Consider the following 21,631-nt stretch of genomic DNA (forward strand, 5'->3'; position numbering starts at 1 on the left):
TGGGAGATGTGAGCCCAGGGGGAGGAGCCAAGCATTGCTACCCAGATATAATCTGGAGGTTCTGACACACCAGCACAGCTTCTCCACTGGATTCCCAGAGGAACAGCAGCTGCCTCTGCCACTGGATCTTCAGAGGCAGACTGCACCCTTCTACAGGATCCCTGCTCCAGCAGAACCACCCCTGGCACTGCAGGAGGGCTGCAGCCACAATTCCAATGGCCCTGCTGCCAACACCCTGACCCACAGCATGTCAGGTTGAGTTCTGACTCTGCCAGTGTTCTTTTAGTTTACTGCATTGTTTATTTTATCCTTTTATTTTCTTCCCTATTAAAGAACTGTCATTTCCTGCTCCCGTATTTTTTTTTTTGCCTGAGAGCCCCTTAATTTCAAATTCATAGCAATTTGGAGGGGTGGGGAGGGTTTACATTCTCCATTTCAGGGGAGGCTCCTGCCTTCCTTAGCAGACTCCTGTCTTTCCAAACCGAGACCCCTGTGAAGATGCTGGGAGCCGGCACCCAGCCCTCACTACAGGGCGGTGCTGGAGGTCTCTGCCACGGGTTCCGTGTAGATAAGCCTGAAGCTGGCACCCAGCCCTGCCCTTTGGGGCGGTGCTGGTGCTCTCTGCCACGGGTTCCCTGTGAAGATGCTGGAAGCTGGCAGCCGTCCCTCACTACAGGGCGGTGCTGGAGGTCTCTGCGCGGCCCCGGGCGCCCGGCAGCGCCCGCGGGTGCTCCCGGTGGCCGCAGGAGCGCTCCCGGTTGTGGCGCACGTAGCAGATGACATAGACGGCGAGCATGGCGAACCAGCCGAACATGGTGACCAGCACGGCCACGTCCGTGCTCCTCTGGCGCACGCTGCAGAAGTTGGCGCCGGCGTGCAGCACCTGGAGCAGCGGCTTGCCCACGTACTCCTGCCGCGGGGCCGTGTGGCAGGTGATGTCCCGCACGGAGTCGGGGTCCAGCCGCGCCTCCCAGAGCACCTCCTGCAGGGCGCACTCGCAGTGCCAGGGGTTGTTGGCCAGCCGGAGCTTGGCCCGGAGCGCCAGCAGCGCCTCCTTGGGGATGCTGCGGATGCGGTTGCCGGAGAGGTCGAGGCTCCGCAGCCCCGCCGCCACCCCTCGGAAAGCCGCCCTGTCGATCTTCTCGATGGCGTTCCCGGACAGGTCGATTTCCTCCAGGTGGGAGAGGTGCCTGAAGGCGTTGCTGGGGATCCTGGTGATGCTGTTGGCATCCAGCTTGAGGAGCACCACGTCCTTGGGGATGTCCTTGGGGATCTCCTGCAGGTGCTGGGAGCTGCAGAGGACAGCCTTGGACCCTGCCTGCTCCGTGCACTGGCAGCTGGGGGGGCAGGAGCTGCCCCAGGGGATGCAGAGCAGGAGGCAGAAGAAAGCCTGGGCCACGCTGCTGCTGGTGGTGGTGGTGAGGGTCATCTTGCATTGAGCGTGGCCGCTGGCAGCTCCCCAGGCATGGCAGCAGCTCCTGGGCAGCAGGAGGGCCCCTGGGCGTCCCTGCAAGGCCTCTCCCATGGCTGGAGGGAAGCTGTGGGTGGAGGGGATGGGACACGGTGTTATTTCCTGGAACACGGGGTATGGCTCGTGTGTGACGTGCCCTGGCAAAGGGGTGAGAGGCTGGGCTCATGAGACTGGAGAAGGAGGGTGGAGTGACACTGGCTGTCTTTCCCAGGACAGCTTAATTGGGATTAATTAGAAATTGAAACCCCAGCTCCCCTACCCCTGTCTCTGCAGAGACCACCCCGGTGGACAAAGGGAGCTGCAGGATGGGGTGTGGAGATGGGCAGGGAGTCTCTGCCCAGTCCTGCTGCCAGTTTCCAAGCGGGGATGGCAGTAGTTTGTTGCTGGAGAGCAGCAGCAGCAAATCCCTTTCTCACCAGCCCTGAGTGTTTAAAAAAAATGATGAGTCAGACTCTAAGGATCATCAGAGCGATTTAATCACCACCAGGGTTTTAAATAACAAGATGTGGAGCTCTTCTGCTTTCCCTCCCCTCCCCTTCTGGTCTGTGAGCTGGTATAAGCCAGGTTTCCACGAGTTTCACCAAAGTGTTTGGAGGTGAGTTTGGTTTTTTTTACAATAAACAAAGAATGTGGTTTGACAGCCTGACTCTGGGGCTGGGAGGGGAAGGGAGGAGCCACTGCCTGGCACAGTAAAAGGGGTGATGCAGGAGCCCCAAAGGACACCCCAGTGCTGCCAGGGGCAAGGCAGGAGGTGAAGCAGGTGGGACACCTTTCCTCTGCCTTTGGGGCTGCTCATGTCCCTGCTGCTGCCTGGGCCAGCCTGGGAGAAGAGATCCTCATGGAGGGGAGGTCTGGGAGGCCAAGGGAACATTTCTCATGGGAATTAAATGTCCCATGTGATGTCATTATGGGCACCAAGTTGTTGTCCCTGTGCTACCAGAATCCTTCTGCTAATGGCACTCCCCTGGTAACAGCAGCATCCCTCAGGTGTGCCCGTGCTCAGGGTACCACAGGGGGATGCTCACACCGGAGGGATGCTCATACCCGAGGTGTGCTCATACCTGAGGGATGCTGTCCGCAGCCCTGCCCACAGCAGTGGATTCTGCCCGGGGATACGAAGTTGGGCTTCCCGGGAATCCCTCTGGCCGTGCAAAATGCCCCGGGCTCTGACAGCTCTGACAGCTCTGACAGCTCTGACAGCTCCTTCTCTCCGGGGGCACAAGGACGCGTTAAAGCGATGCCGATTCGACCGCCTGGAAGGACTCGGGGGCCCTCAGGAGCCGCAGCCTCCCCGGACCGGGGCCGTGCGGGGAAGATGCTCCGGCCCGCCCTGCTGCCCTGCCGGGCACCCGGGACTCCTCCGCGCAGCACCGCCGACCCCAGCGCCCCCGCTGCCCCGGAGCCCGGGGTCACTTACCGGCTCGGCCAGGGCGGCTCTGCTTCGCTCGGGATGTAGGTGCGGTGCCGGTGCCGGTGCCGGTTCAGTTCGGTTCGGTTCGGCCGCGATCCCGGCCGGCCCCACCTGTTGCTGCGGCCGCTCCCCGGGCCGGGCGGTCCCGCCGCGGCGGCACCGGGCGGTGCGGGGACGGGGACGGGGACGGGGGCGGTGCGGGAGCGGAGCGGCTGGAGCAGCGTGGTGGGACAGCCAGGGACTGCGGGAGAGTGGCCGCGCCGAGCCCAGTGCGCAGAAATTGAGCGCTGCTAATGAGATTCCCGCAGTTTTGGGAGGCTGCGGTCCGGGCTGCCAGTCTAGAAGCTTCATCAGCTGCTGTAAAGCAGGATTGTCCCTCCCCGGCCGGGCCCCCGCCTGGAGGTGACGGCAGAGCGGGAGCAGACATCAGTCCAGGAGCGGTGGGAGAAGATGCCGTGCCAGCGCTTCGGGGCACAGCTGCCCTGCCAGCTCTGAACGGGGCCGGTCCTCTGGAGCAGCCTGGGCTGCTGCAGGGGGCAGGAGATGAAACCATCACTGAAGTCCCATCCAACCCAAACCGTTCTGTGATTCAGCCATCACTGGGGGTGAGTCTGCAGGCAAAGTGAGTGCGTGCAACAAGGTTGGGGTGGGAATTGGGCTTATCCTGGAGGTGTGCTCCAAGCATGGCCTCCAGGAAGGGCACCTGGTTAAACAGCTGTAAGACACCAGCAGCCTGCAGGGTTTAATAATGGTTTATTGAGCTGGGTTGAACACATTGCCAGACTGAGCCCCCTCCCCTTGCCAAACCTCCGCGCAGTGCTGGTGGAACTGCAGTTGTGTCCTGGTGGCCACCAGCGTGGGATGAGCAGCCTTGGCTGGCCAGTGTCTGATCCACTGGGAGGAGGTGGGGAACCAAAATCCCTTCCTGAGCAGTCCCAGGCATAACATGCCACCGTGGGGCTCGTCTGGATGATCAAAAAATGCATCCACTGTGCCTTGTTGTCACCATGGCAGGCAGCAGAAAACGTGAGTGAAAGACCCCTTAAAAGCAGGGATGTCTGGGATTGACACACAGATGTCCCCTCTCCTGTCCCTACCCGCCCAAGGAACCACAGAGCACGGCTCACCTGTGTCCCAGCAAGCTGCCACTTCCCATCCATGTGCACAAGGGGTGGGGACAGGCAGGTGACGTTTAGCTGGGGCCTTGGCTCAGAGAGAGGAGGGAAGTTTAGCTACAAGCCAGTGGTCAGCACACACAAGCAGGATCAGATAGAGTTTGGGGCAGGGCAGGTGGGCCTGTGCAGGGCTATGAAACCATAGGTATACGAGCCTAGAGCTGCTCACACCCTCACAAGTGCTGGCTCACAGCTCAGGACCATGTTGTTGGGTCTGAGGCAACCAGAGGTATGGGTGCAGCCACCACAGGAGTGAGTCCAGGCCTTCTCCAGAGCTGTGGGGCAGGAGCAGGGAGCAGTGATGGATATTCTGGAGGGACTGGTGAGCCCCAGTGCCACCCCAAAGCCCAGAGCAGGTTGGAGTGGATGGAAGGACCATCTCACAGGATGAGCCCCATGGCTCTGCGTGCCCCAAGCTCTGGGCTAGTGCCGTGGGCTGATGTGGAAGCACCAAGACACAAGCTGGGGCTGAACTCGGTGGCTCAGGTGGCTGGGATGCACTGCTCAGGCAGTGCCCTCAGGGAGGGGACACTTTTCCTCCCAGAGACCCGCAACACACATTCACAGAGGCACCCGGAGCACCTCAGCTCCAGCAGCTCCCGTGTTCTCCCAGGCAAGCTGGGGTGGAGCTGCAGGTCCCAGGCAGGAGCCCTGTGCACGAGGCCTCAGTAGTAGGCACCAAGGAGGGTCGAGACCTTGTGCAGGAGCTCCTTGTGGTTGGCGTGCAGGGGGATCCTCTTGTCCAGCACCTGCCAGCGGATGCACAGCTCCGGGTCGCAGCCCTGCAGGAACTGCAGGGGGACAGATGTCACACGTGTGCTGCCAGCCACGCTCCACAGCACCTCCCCATCCCCAGCCTGCTGCCCTTCCTTTTGGGGCACCCATTGCTGTGCACCCCATGTTCATCCCCTCCTCCTCCCCCACTGCATGCAGCCAGACTCCTGTGGGGACGTGGCTCTGGAGATGTGGCTGCTGTGCCCAGGGAGCCCCGGGTGTGGCAGCCCCTCACCGAGTTCAGCCTCTTCATCTCCACGTCGTTCTGGGTGTCGAAGTGCACGCTGATGGCCACCGTCTCCACCCAGGCGTTATCCGTGTTCCGTGGGTCGTCCAGGTACCCCTTGTGCACCTGTGCATGGGCATGCCACGAGAGCAGAGCCCTCACCCCCTCTGAGGGCACCCTGGGGTTCTGTGGGGCATTGCCCTGCAGGTCTGCCCTGCTGGAGATCAGAGCCCTGCTCCCGCTGCGCCATGGGGAGCCACTGCTGCAGGCACAGACTGCTGTGGGCAGCCCTCCCCCGGGGTCTCTGGGCTGCTCCCTGACCCCCAGACACGAATTATGGCACATCCTCACCTCCCCTGGCCCTTCCCCTCTGGTGGGAGCGGTGGCCAAGAGGTGATGCACCCTGCCTCTGCACCCTGGGACACCCACGTGGCCCCATGACACCATGATGCCCACTTGTCCCCGTGCCATGTGACATCCCCGTGTCACCTGTGTGTCACCCAGGGTGATGCCCACATGCCCCCACAGCATAGGGACCCCCGTGTGCCCCACCTCAGTGCCTTGTTTCAGCAGGTTCTGGAACTGGGGCCAGAACTCCCTGCGCAGGATCCACTTGAGCTTCAGGGGCAGCGTCTCACCCGGCTCCAGCGAGCCCTGTGCCAAAGCAGATGTCAGCACTGGGGCCTGCCATCAGCACACTCCTGCCTCCCTCCCTGCCACCAGCTTGGCCATCAGGTCTGCCACTGCTGCAGAAGGTGCCACAAGGTCTGCTGGTGCCTCCCATCCTCCCCCTCCTGCCCAAAGTCCTCAGCTCTGTCCCAGAGGGTGTCTGAGTTTGCCTGACCCAGTGTCTGCCAAAGGATGCTTTGCCAGTGGCTTACCAGGCTCACGTGAAGGATGAGAGGATTGAAATCATGGACGGGGAGGAGGGAGAGGCAGCAGGTCAGGGTGAGTGGGTGAAGGTAAGGAGACAACTGCTCCCCCAGCAGCCTGGCAGGCAGGTACTCTGCAGAGGCACCTCCTGAGCCAGGCTGTGACACACACCTGTGATTCTCCCTTTTCTGTGGGATCCCCTTCCCCTTTCCCCTTCTCTGCTTCCTGCCAGCTCTCACCCCAGGCAGAGCCCAGACATCTGACAGGGGGTATTGGGCCACCAGGACTTCCAGCATCTTCTTCAGGCTCTTCCTTATAATGGACCCATCCAAGTTCCTCCTCCAGCTGTGGGAGAGGCCCCTGTCATGCTGCAGCTGGACGTGGCTCCCCCTCTGCCCAGCAGCGCTCACGTTGGCAGTGTGGGGTTTGGCCAGGTCCCTGAGGTGACCCCACGGCCCCTTTTGCACCCCAGATCCTCAGCAGGACGTGCTCACCGGGTCACCACGGGGTGCAGGGCATGGTTGGGCCCAAAGCAGTGCAGCCTCCCACGGCCTCGCAGCCCCGTCCTGCCCATGGGGTTCCTGCAGGGCGACACCGAGGGCTCCTTCTGTGCACCCCAAAACCCCTCCCTAGCCCTGCACCCCGCACCTTTGGGGTGGTTTGGGGGATCAGCCCTAAGGACAGCGCATGCAGTCATCCCTGCCCCACCACCAGCTGTAGGACAGTGGGGATGGGATGGATGTGCCCAGCAGCCCTGGCCTCTCTGTGTCCCCATGCTTGTCCTGCCAGGCAGCTGCTGGGGCAGGGGCACTCAGTGGCAGGGGCATTCATAGTGGTGGTGGCACTCACAGTGGCAGGGGCACCCACGGTGGCAGGGGCACTCACAGGGACAGTGGCACTCACAGTGACAGTGGCATTCACAGGGGCACTCACAGTGACAGTGGCATTCACAGGGGCACTCACAGTGGCAGGGGCACTCACAGTGGCAGGGGCACTCACAGGGACAGTGGCACTCACAGGGACACTCACAGTGACAGTGGCACTCACAGTGACACTCACAGGGACAGTGGCACTCACAGGGGCACTCACAGTGGCACTCCCAGGGACAGTGGCACTCACAGTGAAGGTGGCACTCACAGTGGCAGCCCATCCTGCACGGCGTACAGCCCGTGGAAGCTCTGCCGGTCGATCAGCCCGTCCATGGTGTTGTAGTTGATCTTCAGGAGAGACTCCAAGGAGCTGGGGGGTGGGAGGCAGCGCGGCAGGGAGGGCTGGATGGGCCACCCAGGGGAGGGGTGGAGGGCTGGGGAGCCGTGGGGGGACACTCACAGGCTAAAGGGGTCCTGCACAGCCATGTCCTTGTGGTCAGCCGAGTAGGCAGGGGGGTCGTAGAGGGGGAAATCCACCTGCACAACACATGGCTGTGTCACCCCCCAGTTTGTGCCCCTGCTCTCACAGCAGACAGGGGTTGGGACCCCAGGGACACCTCATGGCCCATCTCTTCCTCTGCCCAGCTCGTGGCATCGCTCCCCAGTCGATGCTCCAGGCTCTGCTGGGTGCAGAGCTCAGAGTCTTGGCTGGAGGGCTCGCACCCCACAGAGGCCAGTACAGGATCCTGTCCCTGCCCCTGAGCCAGCCGTGCTTCAGGAAATGCAGAGATGGGTGGTTGTACCCCCTGTGTCCAACCAAGCATCCCCAGGCATTCCTGGCACTGCAGGTCCTGGCAGGAATGGATCCTGGCCCTTTTCTTTGGGGTCCCTCAAGCATTGACTCTGGGAAGGCAAGGGTCCCAGGGCTGGGAAGAGCTACACCTCTCAAAAGGGATGATGGGTTCCTCTTCCCACCACTGTCAGGATATGCCTCAAGCCTTCTCCTCCCAGCCCCAGTGCCCAGAGCCACAGCCCCTACCTCCCAGGGCACCTTCTCATCAGGCACGGGGAAGCGGAGAGTGTGAGACCCTGGATACAGGAGGTTTCGGGCAAGCACGTGGCACGGGGGCTGGCTCTCCTCGGGTCTCCCCTCCAGGGCAATCTCCTTGGTGTCCAGGGCTTTGGAGGAGCCTGTGAGGCAGACACAGACAGCAGGGTCCCACAGAGCAGGGCCCCAAGTCCAGCACTGTGGGCTGGGGCCCTGCTGAGGGGCATGGCTGGGTCTCTCCATGGGGACCTTGGTGTCCCCTGGGGCCGTGCACCCTGGCTTCCCTTCGGGCATGAAACCCCGGGGAGGCTGGGAATGGGCTCAGGAGGGGCTGGATCACCTCATGGAGACACCAAACCTGCCAGGACCAAAGGAGCCTCTGCCTCCCTGCTTGGCAGAGGGCTGTGAGGGGCTGCCCAGCCCCGGCTCTGCTTACCCACGGGCGGCACATCCTCGCCCGAGCTGAAGCCATTGCCCCGCAGCGCCTGCATCATCCAGCGCAGGGCCTGGGCGCTCTGATGCACCTGCAGGGCACAGCAGAGGGTCACCCCCGGCCCCGCTGCCCCCAGAGTGCCACTGCACCCTGCCCTGGCAGGAGGCACCACTGTCATCCTGGCTGTGTCCTGTGTTTGCCTTGGAAAACCTTCTCCAGGGGGATATTTTTACTGAGCAGGTGGAAAGGGAGGTGGAAACAGGATATGGCTGGCTCGCTGGGCACCCCAGTGCTCCAGAGGGAGGGGACAGAGAGGCTCTGTGTCCAGGAGGTCTGGAGGGCCCTCTCTGGCCAAGGAGAAGAGCTGGGTCAGCACCCAGTTTGGGTGACTAGTGGGAGCAGAGGGCCATCCCACCACCTCCCACCTGCATCCTGATTACTTTGGAGTCAAACAGAGCTCTTCCTATAAACCTTTAACCCTCAGATGGCTAATGGCAAGGAAACTCAAACTGTCTCAAAGGGTATTGATTCAGAGAGATTCTATGTTCTGGTTCAATTGACCCAGACCCTGGAAAAAATTCACCTTTCAATTGACTCAGACCCTGGAAAAATCTCATCTTTCTTGCCCTGGTTTTGCCTCACCTGGTCCTCCAGAGAGCCCAGTCTTTGCTCCACTACCCCCGTCCTCTTCACCCTGTCCAAGTCCAGCAGCTCTGCCAGCACATCAACCCTGGAGAGACAGTGCAGGCTGGAACACCCTCAGCAGCCCCCCTGCACTGACCCCAGCTCCTCCATGCCCAGGACACCAAAGCACAGGAGGAATTCCCTTTCCCGGGAGCGGCCGTACCTCTGTGCAATGTCCCGGATCATCTGCTCCGTGTTCTGCTTCTCCTGGCACTGCTGGTGCTGCAGGTAGCTCTCCTTCAGGTACATCTCCCACGAGAGCAGGGCAGCTTCTTCGTTCTTCTCCAGCTTCTCCTCTGCCCAGGGAAGAGGACGGCGGCGCTGTCACATCCCTGGCCATCCCAAACCCCAGGAGCACAGCCCCTGTGCCTCGGTGCGTGTCCTGAGGAGGGGGCAGAGGGCAGGAGGGGGATGTTGGTCCTCACTGAGCTTGTGGTGGGTGGCTGGCTGGCGGAGCAAGCCCCGGCGCAGCAGGAGCTGCAGGTGGCTGAGCAGGATGAGGGGCGGGGGCGCGGGCGGGCGGCCGTGGTACTCCTGGATCAGGTCGTGCCTCTGGAACTTCCAGATCTGGTCCGTGTGCTCCTGGACCTGCTGGAAGGTGTAGCTGGGGCAGAGCCCAGGTGTCAGCCGTGCCGTGGGGATGAGGGGGCACAGCGGGTCTGGATGGTGTCCCAGCTCTACCCAGTTTCCTCATCAGCCCTGAGCTGCAGCTACTCCTACCACGTCTACAATCCCCGGGTGGGATCCCACTACTTCCACCGCACCCAGAGCCCCCCAGACTCACTTGAACATGGCAATGAGGAGGTTGAGGAGGAGGATGTTGGTGAAGAGCAGGTACAGGCACAGCAAGATGACCGTCAGCCACTCTGGGAAGATGGGTGTCTTGTTGTCCCCGTTTGTCTCCGGGCACTTGGGCTTGTAGGGGTCAGTCCCGTTGGGGCTGCACTGGTCAATGTTGAAGTTGACCCCTGTGGGAGAGCACAGGGTGACTCTGGGGTGGCCAAACCTTGGGTGTCTTGGGGAGCACGTTCTGCTCTCAGAAGCTTAGCACCAGGCAGGGACTTGACCTCCATCTGCGCCGTGCCAGGCGCTCTGCTCACTGCCAGCTCTGTGGCACTTCCATGGCATGGCATGAGTTTGGTACATCAGCTTTGTCACAGCCACCCTGCTCGTGCCATGGCTGCCACAGCCACCCTGCTCCTGCCATGGCTGCCACAGCCAGTGTCCCATACCGTCAATGTAGGAGGGAATCTGCCCGAAGATGGTCAGGTAGGAATGGTAGACCACGCCACGGAAAAGCCACTCCACGCGTTCCTCGTTGTGGATCAGGATGGCCTGCTTGGCCACCCCGAAGGACACCACCCACACTGCCAGCAGGAAGAGAAAGAAGAAGACATCCTTCATCTGCAAAGACAGAGGGGAGGGATGGCTGTGTCCTGGAGCAAGCTCCTCTCCAGGATGGGATCACACGGGTGGCACATCCAGCTGCTGTGGCAGCACGGTCCAGCCTCACCCCAGCAGGACGGGGGGAGCTCTCACCATGCGCTTCACAATGATGATCTTGGGCCCCAGCGTTCTGCTGACTGTGAAAATGTGCATCAGGCGCAGGCAGAAGATGATGAAAGCCAGGGACAGGATGATGCGCCCGGGGTATAACGTTGATGGGATCAGCCTGGGCACGGAGGAGAGGAAAGGAAACACCTCAGTGCCACCATAAGAACCATATAGAATCAGTTAGGTTGGAATTACTGAGAGCGTGGTGAGGGCCTGGCACAGGGTGCCCACAGGAGCTGTGGCTGCTCCTGGATCCCTGGAAGTGTTCAAGGCCAGGTTGGACAGGGCTTGGAGCACCCTGGGATAGTGGGAGGTGTCCCTGCCCATGGCAGGGGTGGCACTGGATGGGCTTTAATGTCCCCTCCAACCCAAACCAGTCTGGGATTCCATGATTCTGTGAAAATACTGTTGAGCTCTGCAGCTCACCTGCAAGTCAGCCCTGCAATGAAGACCAGGATGGCACAGATATCCAGCTTATTCCAGAAGTCCTTGATGTACAGGGAAGCCATTTTCACAACTCCGAGTCCGTCTGGATCATACAACAGCTGTTGGGAAGAGAAAAGGGGCTGGGTGTAAGACACTCATGTGTCTCATAGAGGGGAGGGACCACACAGATCATCTGGCCACTCCTGCTGACCCAAAGGTAACCTGAGCCTACGTGGTTTGCTCTGGGGACATGGGAGGAGCATGGGGACAGCAGGGCCACTGAGGCTCTTCAGGCTGGAGGAGAAAGGCACTGAGATATTGAAGCAAAGGTTGGAAAATCTCAAACTTCAAGCAAAACCTGGAAATCTTGCTGGGAATTCACCCAAAGGATGAGCTCCCTCCATCTCCTGACATTCCCAAAACAGACACCAGACACCTCCTGGGAAAAGCCCACCAGCCCTACAGCATTTTCTTCTGCAAACACACAGGGCCAAGCCAGATGCAGCCAAGGAGAATCCCTGGCCTCAGAGATGGGGGATCTGGTGATTCCACGTGCCGGGACCTCTCGGAACAGGAGGTGACACCAGAAGCAGCATGGGAATGTGAGCGGCGTGTCACCTCCCAGAGCACCCAGAGGAGTGTGTCCCCTCCTGTGCCCCCTCCCAGCCCACCCAGAGGAGTGTGTCCCCTCCTGTGCCCCCTCCCAGAGCACCCAGAGGAGTGTGTCCCCTCCTGTGCCACCTCTCAGAGCACTCAGAGGAGTGTGTCCCCTCCTGTGCCCCCTCCCAGCCCCAGCTGTGCCTGCCCACACCTGGCGGGTCTCCTCGCACACCAGGGAGAAGAGCCAGAAGTAGATGAGGTATTCCCGCCAGGAGGGCGTGGGCTGGAAGTCAACCATCAGCACGTAGGCGAAGAGCAGGAGGAAGGTGAAGTAGGACAGGGTGTTCATGAGGAAGATGACGACGGGCGCCGTGAAGAAGGCTCGGAGGCGTGCCAGGCAGCCCGTGGGCTGCAGCCTCTTCTCCCTGCTGGGAGAGGGGATGGACGTGGGCTGGGATGCCCAGGAGGTGCCACGGCAGCGTCCCCCAGCCCAGCCAGCTGCAGAGTGCAGCCCTGCCTCAGTGTCCTGGCTGCCAGAATACCTGAAGGTGATGAGGTTGGTGTAGAGCAAGGGGAAGAACAGCACGCACGTAATCACCCGCCAGAGGCCGTTGTCCACAGACAGCTTCCCCCACCAGACCTTGGTTAGAAAAGCCTGGGAAGAGGGAGAAAGAGGAGTGCTGGCCACAGAGGCTGAAGGGCAGAGTCACACAGCCACCCACGAGGAGCTCTGGATCTCGGGGGCACTTGGGCACATTCCCTCCGAGGAGCACTGCTGGCAGCCCACCTGGACACCCCCATGGGACACAAAATTCATGTTCTTGGCCTCCAGCGCCAGCTGCAGACAGGTTGTCTTCCCCCAGGCCTCAGAGACACGGGTGAGGAGCTTCTGGGCTCTCTCTTCATCCTTGCGGTAGCAGTCTGTGAACACCCCTGGAAGGGCCAGCAGCAGGGAGAGCAGGCTGAGCTCTGGGCCAGGCACCCCCAGAGTCACCCTCCCGAGCAGGATCAGGACGTGCCACCACACACTGGCACTCCCTGCACTCCCACCAGCACGTGGGTGTGGGCTGTGGAGCATAATCCCCAGCTGTGAGGATGGGACCCTCATTTCTCACCCCCCAGACATCTCCTGGGTAAAGCTCACCTGCCCTGGGGGGCAGGAGCAGCCCTGGAGGGGCAGGAGAAGCTCTGGAGGGGCAGGAGCAATTCTGGGGTGCAGGAGCAGCTCTGCAGGGGCAGGAGCAGCCCTGGAGGGGCAGGAGCAGCCCTGGAGGGGCAGGAGCAGCCCTGGAAGGACAGGAGCAGCCCTGGAAGGACAGGAGAAGCCCTGGGGGACAGGAGAAGCTCTGGAGGGGCAGGAGAAGCTCTGGAGGGGCAGGAGAAGCCCTGGAGGGGCAGGAGAAGCCCTGGAGGGGCAGGAGCAGCCCTGGGGTGCCGGTGCCCTCCTGCTCACCGATTGCCTTGTGCTCGTACTCCTCGGCCAGGGCCAGCATGTCGTCAGTGGTGTCCGTGTCCTCCTCCTCCTTGGCCAGCTCCTTCAGGATTTTGCTGCAGGCCAGTGCAGCTGCCATGCAGTCCTGGCTCTGGCACAGAAGAGGAAAAGGAAAGCATGGACACTCTGTCTGTCACGTCCCAGAAGCCTTGACAAGCCCTCCCCAGGTCCCACGGGAAGGAAGGAGGGTGGCCCAAGCATATTGGTGCTCAGGATGGACAGCTTGCCATGACAAGGGCTGAGCCAAGCTGAGCTGTGGATAACCCACTGCCTGAGGAATATGGGAACAGCCCTGCCCTTGGCTGATGGGACAGAGTGACTCCTTGGCGTGTTCACTGTGCCACCAGCTACGCTGCCTCTTGTCCTGGAATGCTGTTTATGAGTGGAAGCCTCCTCCACCCCAGCTGCCGTGTCCCTGGGGGCTCTCTCAGCCTGACCAGCCCACTTCTGGCCCAGCACATCCCCTCTGCCTGTTCTGGCCAGGAAGGGAGGGATCTGGTGTGGCTGGGGATGGACATTCAGTGCCCTCAGGCTGACTCCTGTTTGCCTGGGGTCAGGCTCAGGACAGCTCTCCCACTGTCCCAAATCCCAGGGGCCGTGAGGTTTGGCTCCATGCGAGCCCCTCAGCTGTGACCAGAGCTCTGGCCGTGGTACCTGTGCCCAGATGATTTCTGCCAGCTCCCTGCGGTTCTGCACCACGGCCCAGATGAGCAGGTCCCGGACGGGGTCCATGGTGAAGGCGACTCGGCCAGGAGAGCGCTTGTAGAGGGACCTGAGGCTCGACCCCTGCACCTGCAAGGTGTGCAATGCTCAGGCACCTGCTGCTGCTGCCTCCACCGCCCACGGAAAGGGCTTTGCCCAGCTACAGGGGTGGCCAAGACCGGATTCATCCCGGGATTTTCACTTTTCCTAGGGCTGGGATCAGGTGGAGCCGTGCACCCACCCCACCGCGTCCTGCCTGCCAGCATCGCGCATCCACGCAGTGCTACAGGTGTGGAGAGTGCACCTTTTAGATGACTAAAAGGCATTTGTAGTACGATTTTTGAGCAGACACGAGGACAGAGACCCAGGTGCAGCCTCCCTGAGGCGGTGCCCCCTCCCTGTAACCCGAGATGCGTACGTTCAGCTTGATGTGCGGCACGGGGATGGAGAGCCGGGGCCGCTCCGTGTGCTTGGGCTTGGGGTACAGCGGCTGCGTGGAGCAGCCCAGCAGCTCCCGCAGCACCTGCGAGACGTGGTGCATCTGCAGCCTCGGCGTCTTGGAGCCGGCCGTGTGCTCCCTCTCCTCCAGCAGCACCTTCTGCAGCTTGCTGTGGAACAGGCAGGACGGCGCCAGGTTGTCGTAGAGGTAAACCAGGGTGTCCCAGGTGACAAAATCCTTGAGACGCACTCCCTGCTCCAGGAACAGCTTCACAAAGTCGGGCTTGTTGGAAATCAGGGCAGCTGCCATCACGGGGTGGAGATCTGCGGGCTGGCAGGCCAGAGGCAGAGGTGAGGGGCTCCCTGGTCTCAGAGCAGCACCCTACCATGCTCCTCACTTGGGGGGAGATTTTGTCCCTGAGCACAGGAGGAGTCTTTGGATGTGAAAAAGCATCCAAAAAACTGGTAGGATGTTCCCAGGGGGTTAGAAGAGGGCACTGTTCTGTGGCAGTGGAGCTCTCTGCCCCCTTGGCTGTGGGCAGAGGGATGGGTAGGGCAGAGACCACCTATCCCAAGTTCAGGAGTATCACAAAATATCACAGGACAGTTTGGGTTGGAAGCTCATCTCATTCCAATCCCCTGCCAGGGGCAGGGACACCTTGCAGGTGTCCAGGTTGCCAGCTTGACCTTCAACATTTCCAGGGATGGGGCATATATCCTCAAATGTTTCACATTTGGGTTCCCAGCTCCCACCAGCCCTTCCCAGTCTCGTCAAAGGTGTGTGAGCTGGGGGAACCCACACTGTTGACTGCAATAGGAAAAAATCCTTCCAAGTTCCACAGCCCCATCAGGAAGGACAGACAGCCCTGCTGAGCCTTGGCTTCTTGACAGCAGGATCAGGCAGGGATGGCAGAGCTGGTCCCTGCCCCACTCTGCAGTAAGGTATGAGTAGGGAAGCACCAGGCTGGGTGAGATGAGTTTAGAGACAAATTGCTGTTTGATCAGTGACCACAGGGCAGAGCTGTCAAGAGGTATTTAAGTTCTAGGTGGGATCTTTAAAAACATCGGTTTTGAGCAAAATACCAATTACCTCTGTGTGTGCTTGGCTCTGCTTTGGGTGTTTGAGGGCATTTTTGAAGAACAGCCCCAGTTAATGCACTGGGAGTTCAGGGTCCAGGAGAAATCCCTTTAAAACTCTCCCTGGGCACAGCCAAGGTGAGAAGTGCCTGACAAGCTGTAAGCCTGACCAGACAAGCAGCCCAGGTGTGGCCCTACCTTCCAGTCGTGGTCATCTGTGAAGATCTCACTTCGGGCAATGTCCACCCTGTTCCAGGCCACGGCCAGCTTCAGCTGGTGGTCCCAGTTCTCCCGACCAAAATGGTCCTGGTTTCGGGATGCTGCATGCAAAGTGCCCGTGTTAGAACAGGGGATCACCCTGTGAGAAGACACACCCTAGAAGCCTCCTTGGATGTGTGGCCCTTTGGGTAATCATCTCCCCCAGTAACAAGGTTTGGGGACTTCTTTGGTGACCCCATAAGTCAAGCAGCTGTAGGAGGTGACTTGAGCCCCATCCTGTTCACCTTGCCCCATCCTCCCTGGCAGGGAGGCCCCCAGCCCTCACCTTTGAAGAGGGCCTGGAGGATGGCCACATCCACGTCCTGCTGGCCATATTTGCCCTCTCTGAAGATGGTCAGGAGCTGCCGACTCCGCACTATGTCTTGGATCTACAAGGAGAGCCGTGGGCAAGCAGCGGGGCAGCAGCATCTCCTCCCTGCTGCTTCCCACTGTGCTGGGCAATTCCTCACTGCCCTCCACCTCCTGCAGAACCCCTGTGCTGTGTCCTCCACCATGGTCACAAACACTCCCTCTGTGCCCAAAGGGAGCCTGAGCCCTTGGGGTGCCCACCAGGACAATGATGAGGATGGCTGGGGGCAGATGAGGCTTAAACTTCCCACTGGGACCCTTGCTGCTCATAGGGCAGGACCCCTGGGAGCTCTTTGGTCTCCCAAAGCTCAGAGGAGCCTGCAAGGGACTCACCTTCTTGGTCCACTCCACCAGTTTGCTCTCAGTGAAGAGCTCGTAGGTGTCCTGGAAGAGGACACTGAGTTTCCTCTGGATCAGGGCGATGGTTATCCTGGCCACGGGCAGGTTGGCCACCTGCGCGATGACGTCGGCCACGCGCCCGGACCCTTCCACGATCACACAGGGGGTCCCGTGGGTGATGGCATTGTAGATGGTCTGCAACAGAGCTGGGAGGTTGGTCAGGATCCCTGCCAGGCCCTCTCTGAGCCTGGGGCCCTCTGCTGCTCCCAGTGCTCCCGTCCGTGTGGCACCACTGGGAGCGGCACCCGGGAAGGGGCTGTCCCTCCTTTGCCTTCCCCAGCCTCAGCTTGCCACAAGCAGTTCCTTACATCAAGAGTCCCAGGGCCTCCTTCCAGCACCACACACACGATGGGGATCTTGATGGCAACACCTGCAGGGAAGCAAAGTCCAGGGTGACCTTCCCACAGGGCTGATCCCCCCGTACAGTCCCCTCTGAGTGCTGGAGTGAAAGGCAAGGTGGGAGCAGTGTCCCTGACATGTCAGGCTTCAGGGGAGGGGAGGAAATCTGTACCCAGTGGTTGTCTGGCATGGCAGGTCAGAGGCGTGGTGGGATTTTTGGGGGTGTTCTGTGCAAGGCCAGGAGTTGGACGTGAGGATCCTAATGGGTTTCTTCCAGCTCGGGGGATTCTGGGGTTCTGTGAGCACATGGGTGCCTGTGTTATGGCAGGGGATCATCTGCACAGTGAGAAGGTGATGCCTGGAAGCTCCCTTGGGACCTAGCCCTTTGGGAGAAATTACTTTTCCTGACCAGCTCAGCACCCCAAGGTCTGGGGACTCCTTTAGTCTGGGAGAGAAAGGTTCTTTGATCTGTGTCACAGAGGAACCAGGTTCCACATTTATCATGGCAATCCTCTCAGACCCTCTGCCTGGATTCTCTGGGGAAGCCACAGCCCCTCTCTGGAGCCCAGGAAGGACACGATTCCAGGGGGATGGCCCATCCCTGCCTCAGGCCAGGCTGTGTGTTGCCATTACCTCCTTTCACCTTGGTCTGCTCTGAAATGAACTTCTCCAGCCTGGTCCTCAGGGGGATTTCCACTCCGTACCTCCCGTGGGTCCCGTCATCCACCAGGATGAAGTGGGAGTGGTTGCTGTCCAGGCAGGACAGGCTTCCTTGGTTCTCCTCATCCAGCACGTACTCAGCAGGAAAGCCCCCCTGTAAGGAGCAGGAGGAGACACTCTGGGAGAAGCCTGGCAGAGGAGCAGCAGATAGCCAAGGTGACCAGCACGTGGGGACAGGAATGGGCCAGCCTGTGGGGACAGTCTGGCCAAACTGTCCCTGTGCCCCCACAGTGCTCATGTCAGCCTTGCCCCATGCTCCACTGGCCCTCACACCCACAAGAGTCCACCCAGGAGAAGCACAGAACCACTGGAGGCAGGGTGGAGGGGCTTCTCAGGAAATGCCAGCCTGGGACCATCCCTGGAAGAGTTCAAGGCCAGGCTGGATGGCTCTTGGAGCTGGTCTAATGGAAGGTTCCCTGCCCATGGCAGAGGGTGGAACAAGGTGAGCTGCCAGGTTCCTTCCAACCCAACCCATTCTGAAGTTCTGTCACCATCACTTCTGGCACAGCTGGGTTTTCCTGGGCTGCCTGGCTCACCATGGGGCAGACGAGGCTCTCCCGGTTGTACACGGTCCCCCAGGTGGCGATGCCAATGGTGACAATCTCGCCCTCCTTGTGGCTGCAGCTCAGCATGAAGTCTCGCACTGCCTCTCCCACCTGTTTCATCACACCAGCGTGGGACCCCCCTGTGATGATCCAGGCACCTGGGGGTCACAGAGGGCCATGGGAAGGGAGAGGCTCTGCCCACAGAGGTGTCCCAGCTTCCCCCACGTGGCTGTGGGTCCCTGGGGGGCTCCATCCCCCAGAAGATATCTCTTCCCTGCCCTGGCAGCACAGGCAATGCCTTCTTCAGCACCTCTCTGAGTCCAGCTCCTTTTGAGCCTCTTTGCAGGGACAGAGCAGGAGCAGCCCATCCCTGGTGATCGTGGTCCAGGTAGGACCTACAGGTCTCCTAAAGTAGTTCAGCATCGCCAGAAGAGCCCAGCTTACTGAGGTACAATCACAGGGAGACCCTCTGCATCCAGATCACCTTTGAAAGTCCCTTCCAACCCAAACTATTCTATGATTCTGCAATTTCGTTGTTCTGTGGTGCCTTACCTGTGGTCTGGGCCACCTTGACCAGCCCTTGCCGGAAGATGTTCTTCAGCCTTGGCTTCATGACGAAGTTCTTGGCTCCCCCGGTGACTGAGATGAGCAGGTTGGGGGCGTCGAGGCCCCAGTGCTGTGTCATGAGGTGGTAAATGACCCGTGGGGGGGTATCCGAGGAGACACGCACATACTGCAGAGAAAGGGACCACGTGCTCATTTTGGGGATAAACAACGGGGTCAGGGTAGCAGGGCACCCCCAACACAATTCCTCCTGTCCCACCCCAGAGGCTTCCCAACACCATGGGAAGGGTCCATGACCCTATTCCCATTTGCTTTCCTGGGAACAAACATTCCCCAGACAAATCTGAGGGCACGGACAGGGAACAGCCACTCCTTGAATCACCAGTCTTGTGGTTTCAGAAAGGCTTTAAGGCTGAGAGGAGAGGTCCTGTCTCAACCCCTCCACTGCTTGAGTCACTGTTGCCTTTGGGGCAATTCCACCCTTTCCCAATGTCCTCTCTTCCAGGAGGGAAATGCTCCTGTGCCATCTGCCATGGCAAGACCCAAACACTGGCTCCCCACACACCCAGGGGTGGGACAAGCAGGTCACCTTCCCCGTCTTCTGTCCCAGCCCTGTGAAGCGGATATCGCCGAAGGCATCCGTTGGCATTTCCTGGATGTGCCTGCTGGGGTCCCATTCCTTCCCCAGGAAGATGGGAGGTTTGGCAGCATCGTCCAGGTGCTGTTCCCTGAGATAGCCACACTCACAAACGATCCTCCTGAAAAACACACCAACAGCTCCATGGAGAAACCCCAAAGGCAAAGCCTGGCCTCAGCCTGGGCAGGAGGTGCTTTTCTTCTTAGGAATATCACGGGCCCCACATCTCCCACCCAGCTTCTCCTCCAGCTCAGAACTTGTGCAGAAACAAGGGCAATGTCTGGGGAGAAATTCAGGGAAAAATCCAAATATTTCCACCGGTAGAGATTTAGAACGGAAATATTTAGGGTGGAAATGACTGCCTGCAGTAGCATTGGAAATGTTTTTCCCTGGGACACAGAATCTCAGCCATGTGGTGACTCACCACATGCTGAAGAACCAGTTAAAAAGAGGGTTTTGAATCCCTGTGACAGAAAGTTGGGATTTTCTGGTTCTGTAGCTTTATCACCAACCCTGCTCTCCTGCAGGGGAGGGAAGGAGGGAGCGTCTCACTTACCCAGAATCTGATGTCTGGGAGCTTTCCACAAAATAGGTGCATTCCTTCTTTCGGATGTTTTCAGGAATCCAGGAGATGAGATTTTCCTGGTGGAGCAAGAAAAGCAGCCAGGGGTCAGGGTTTCTGGAAAGGGCCAGAAGTTGTTCCAGGGGCCAGACACCATGGGGATGGGAGCACATCTGGGTTCTTCTTGGGGTGTGAAGGATGAAAGCTCCATTGCTGTCTGCGAGGACAAAGCCAGATGCACTCCAAGGAGAAGGGATATGAGTGCTGGCCATGTGCCTCAGATGTTTGGAGGTTTTCTGTCTGTCCCTAAAACCAACCTGATCAGTTATTAATGACTGCCTGTGAGCCACTCATTAACACTTCCATGCATGTGCCCAACCATCCCCTCTTCCAGCCCCTCCCAAACTTGCCTTTTCATTGCTGCCAGCAGGGAAATGAGCCTTCCTCCTGCTCCTAGACACACTGCTGCTGCTCTGCTGCAGGTTGGGGACCACCTCGAAGTCGCTCATCTTCCTGGGATGCGTGGCAGGCTCATCTCCTCTCTCGGGGCACACCTTGTTCAGCTCGGAGGGGAGCACCCTGGCGCAGCGGCCGCGCGCGGACATGGCTCCTGTGTCTCGTGCTTCTCAGCCTCCTTGCTCCTGTTCCTAGGCTGGGAGCTCCTGAACATCCCCATCCTGAGGGCAGTGAAGAAAATCTGAGAATCCCAGAATGGTTTGGATTGGGAGGGGCCTTAAATTTCATCTCCTTCCACCCCCCTGCCGAGGGAAGGGACGCCTTCCCCTAGAGCAGGTTTCTCCAGGCCCCCTCCAACCTGGCCTTCATTTAAAAAAAAAAATGCCCATGAACTAAGAGCCCTGAGGTGCCCCATCCATCATTGCCAGGGTGGAGATTGGTCCATGCCCTCAGCACAATCCTGACACAGGCTGTCCCCACGTGTGTGGTGACCAGCCTCAGCATGCACCTCGCTTCCCCGGGGGAGCCCATGGATGTCCACAGAGTGCCCCACCGCTGCCAGCCTGCAGCTCTCCTCACCTGCTCTCCACTGCAGGCAGCTGGGATATTTCTGGCAGCAGGGAGAGCAGAAACTAGGTCTCTTGTGTGAGCAGCCTGAGCGTGGCCCTGCATGGAAAATCTGGGAATATGGACATGCTGGCTGCAGGGAGTGGGTGCTGGAGTCCTGTGTCCCCTGCAAAGGTGCCCTGAGAGCCCCAGGAAGCACATGGGCTTGCTGCAAAACTCCTGAACCCCCCTGAACACTCACAGCCCCCTTTGCTGAGATAGGAGAGCTGCTGGGGCAAAGGTGGGATTAGGTAATTGAGGAAGCACCGGGTTCAGGTGATGCTCTGGTCAAGCTGTGGGGCCTGTGTTTAAGGAGGATTTTGTCTGCTTTCTTCAGGCCAAATCCTGCATTTCACCCAAGGGTGTGGAGTCCTTGTGGGGACAAGGAGTGCTGATGCTAAATCATGGAGTAGCAAGGAATAGGTATTTTATCAGCCTCCCTCCTGGGATCTCCCACAGCCCCACTGACCTTGGGAGGCAGATTTTTGGCAGGCTGCATTTCTGCATCAGCACAACCCCCAGCAGATCTGATTTTTGGAGAAAGAGCAGTTGAAATAAGGTGAAATGCACTCCTAATTCTTGTCCGTGGCCCCACAAGGCAGACAGGCTCGTGGGGGCTTGGGGCACGGCCACAAGCAGCTCAAAAACCCATGCAGGAAGGGCTCCAACACCTGGAATACCTGTCCGTCCTCCAGCACCTGGAATTCCTGTCCTTAGGGGCTCGGGGACAAGGACAGAGCCCCTCCTGCGGCACACACTGCCTGCCTCCCAGCTTGAGGGGGTCAGGTCGCCCCTCGGTCACACGGGGTGGTCACAGCACCCAGCAGGACGGAGTGCAAAGCTGAAAACTGCCCCTGATCCTGCCCTTCTGAAAACTGCCTGTGATCCTAAACCCCCTGAAAACTGCCCCTGATCCTAAACCC

The 21,631-nt window shown here is 59.8% G+C and overlaps 2 protein-coding genes across 2 annotated transcripts; both read right to left on the minus strand.

The window, feature by feature from the left end:
- Window positions 1-670: 670 nt before the first annotated feature.
- Window positions 671-1,525, minus strand: LRRC3 (leucine rich repeat containing 3; the record flags this gene model as incomplete). Its single annotated transcript, XM_084212205.1, has 1 exon — window positions 671-1,525. One exon carries the CDS (start codon window positions 1,523-1,525, stop codon window positions 671-673), a length of 855 nt encoding a protein of 284 aa, XP_084068331.1.
- A 3,197-nt stretch (window positions 1,526-4,722) lies between these two features.
- TRPM2 (transient receptor potential cation channel subfamily M member 2) lies at window positions 4,723-20,251 on the minus strand (the record flags this gene model as incomplete). The annotated part of the gene is made up of 32 exons (XM_084212390.1): window positions 4,723-4,848; window positions 5,067-5,183; window positions 5,610-5,711; window positions 6,170-6,275; window positions 6,425-6,511; window positions 7,068-7,169; window positions 7,260-7,336; window positions 7,839-7,990; window positions 8,284-8,371; window positions 8,923-9,010; window positions 9,128-9,260; window positions 9,390-9,568; window positions 9,749-9,932; window positions 10,197-10,368; window positions 10,504-10,636; window positions 10,945-11,063; window positions 11,756-11,972; window positions 12,087-12,199; window positions 12,332-12,477; window positions 12,998-13,127; window positions 13,691-13,828; window positions 14,157-14,507; window positions 15,452-15,573; window positions 15,798-15,900; window positions 16,214-16,414; window positions 16,588-16,649; window positions 17,252-17,432; window positions 17,875-18,041; window positions 18,436-18,616; window positions 19,037-19,205; window positions 19,641-19,726; window positions 20,057-20,251. 32 exons carry the CDS (start codon window positions 20,249-20,251, stop codon window positions 4,723-4,725), a joined length of 4,527 nt encoding a protein of 1,508 aa, XP_084068516.1.
- Between the last annotated feature and the right edge of the window lie 1,380 nt (window positions 20,252-21,631).

Source organism: Fringilla coelebs (genome assembly GCF_963513975.1).
Source record: "Fringilla coelebs genome assembly, chromosome: 10".
In the NCBI taxonomy this organism is placed as follows: domain Eukaryota; kingdom Metazoa; phylum Chordata; class Aves; order Passeriformes; family Fringillidae; genus Fringilla; species Fringilla coelebs.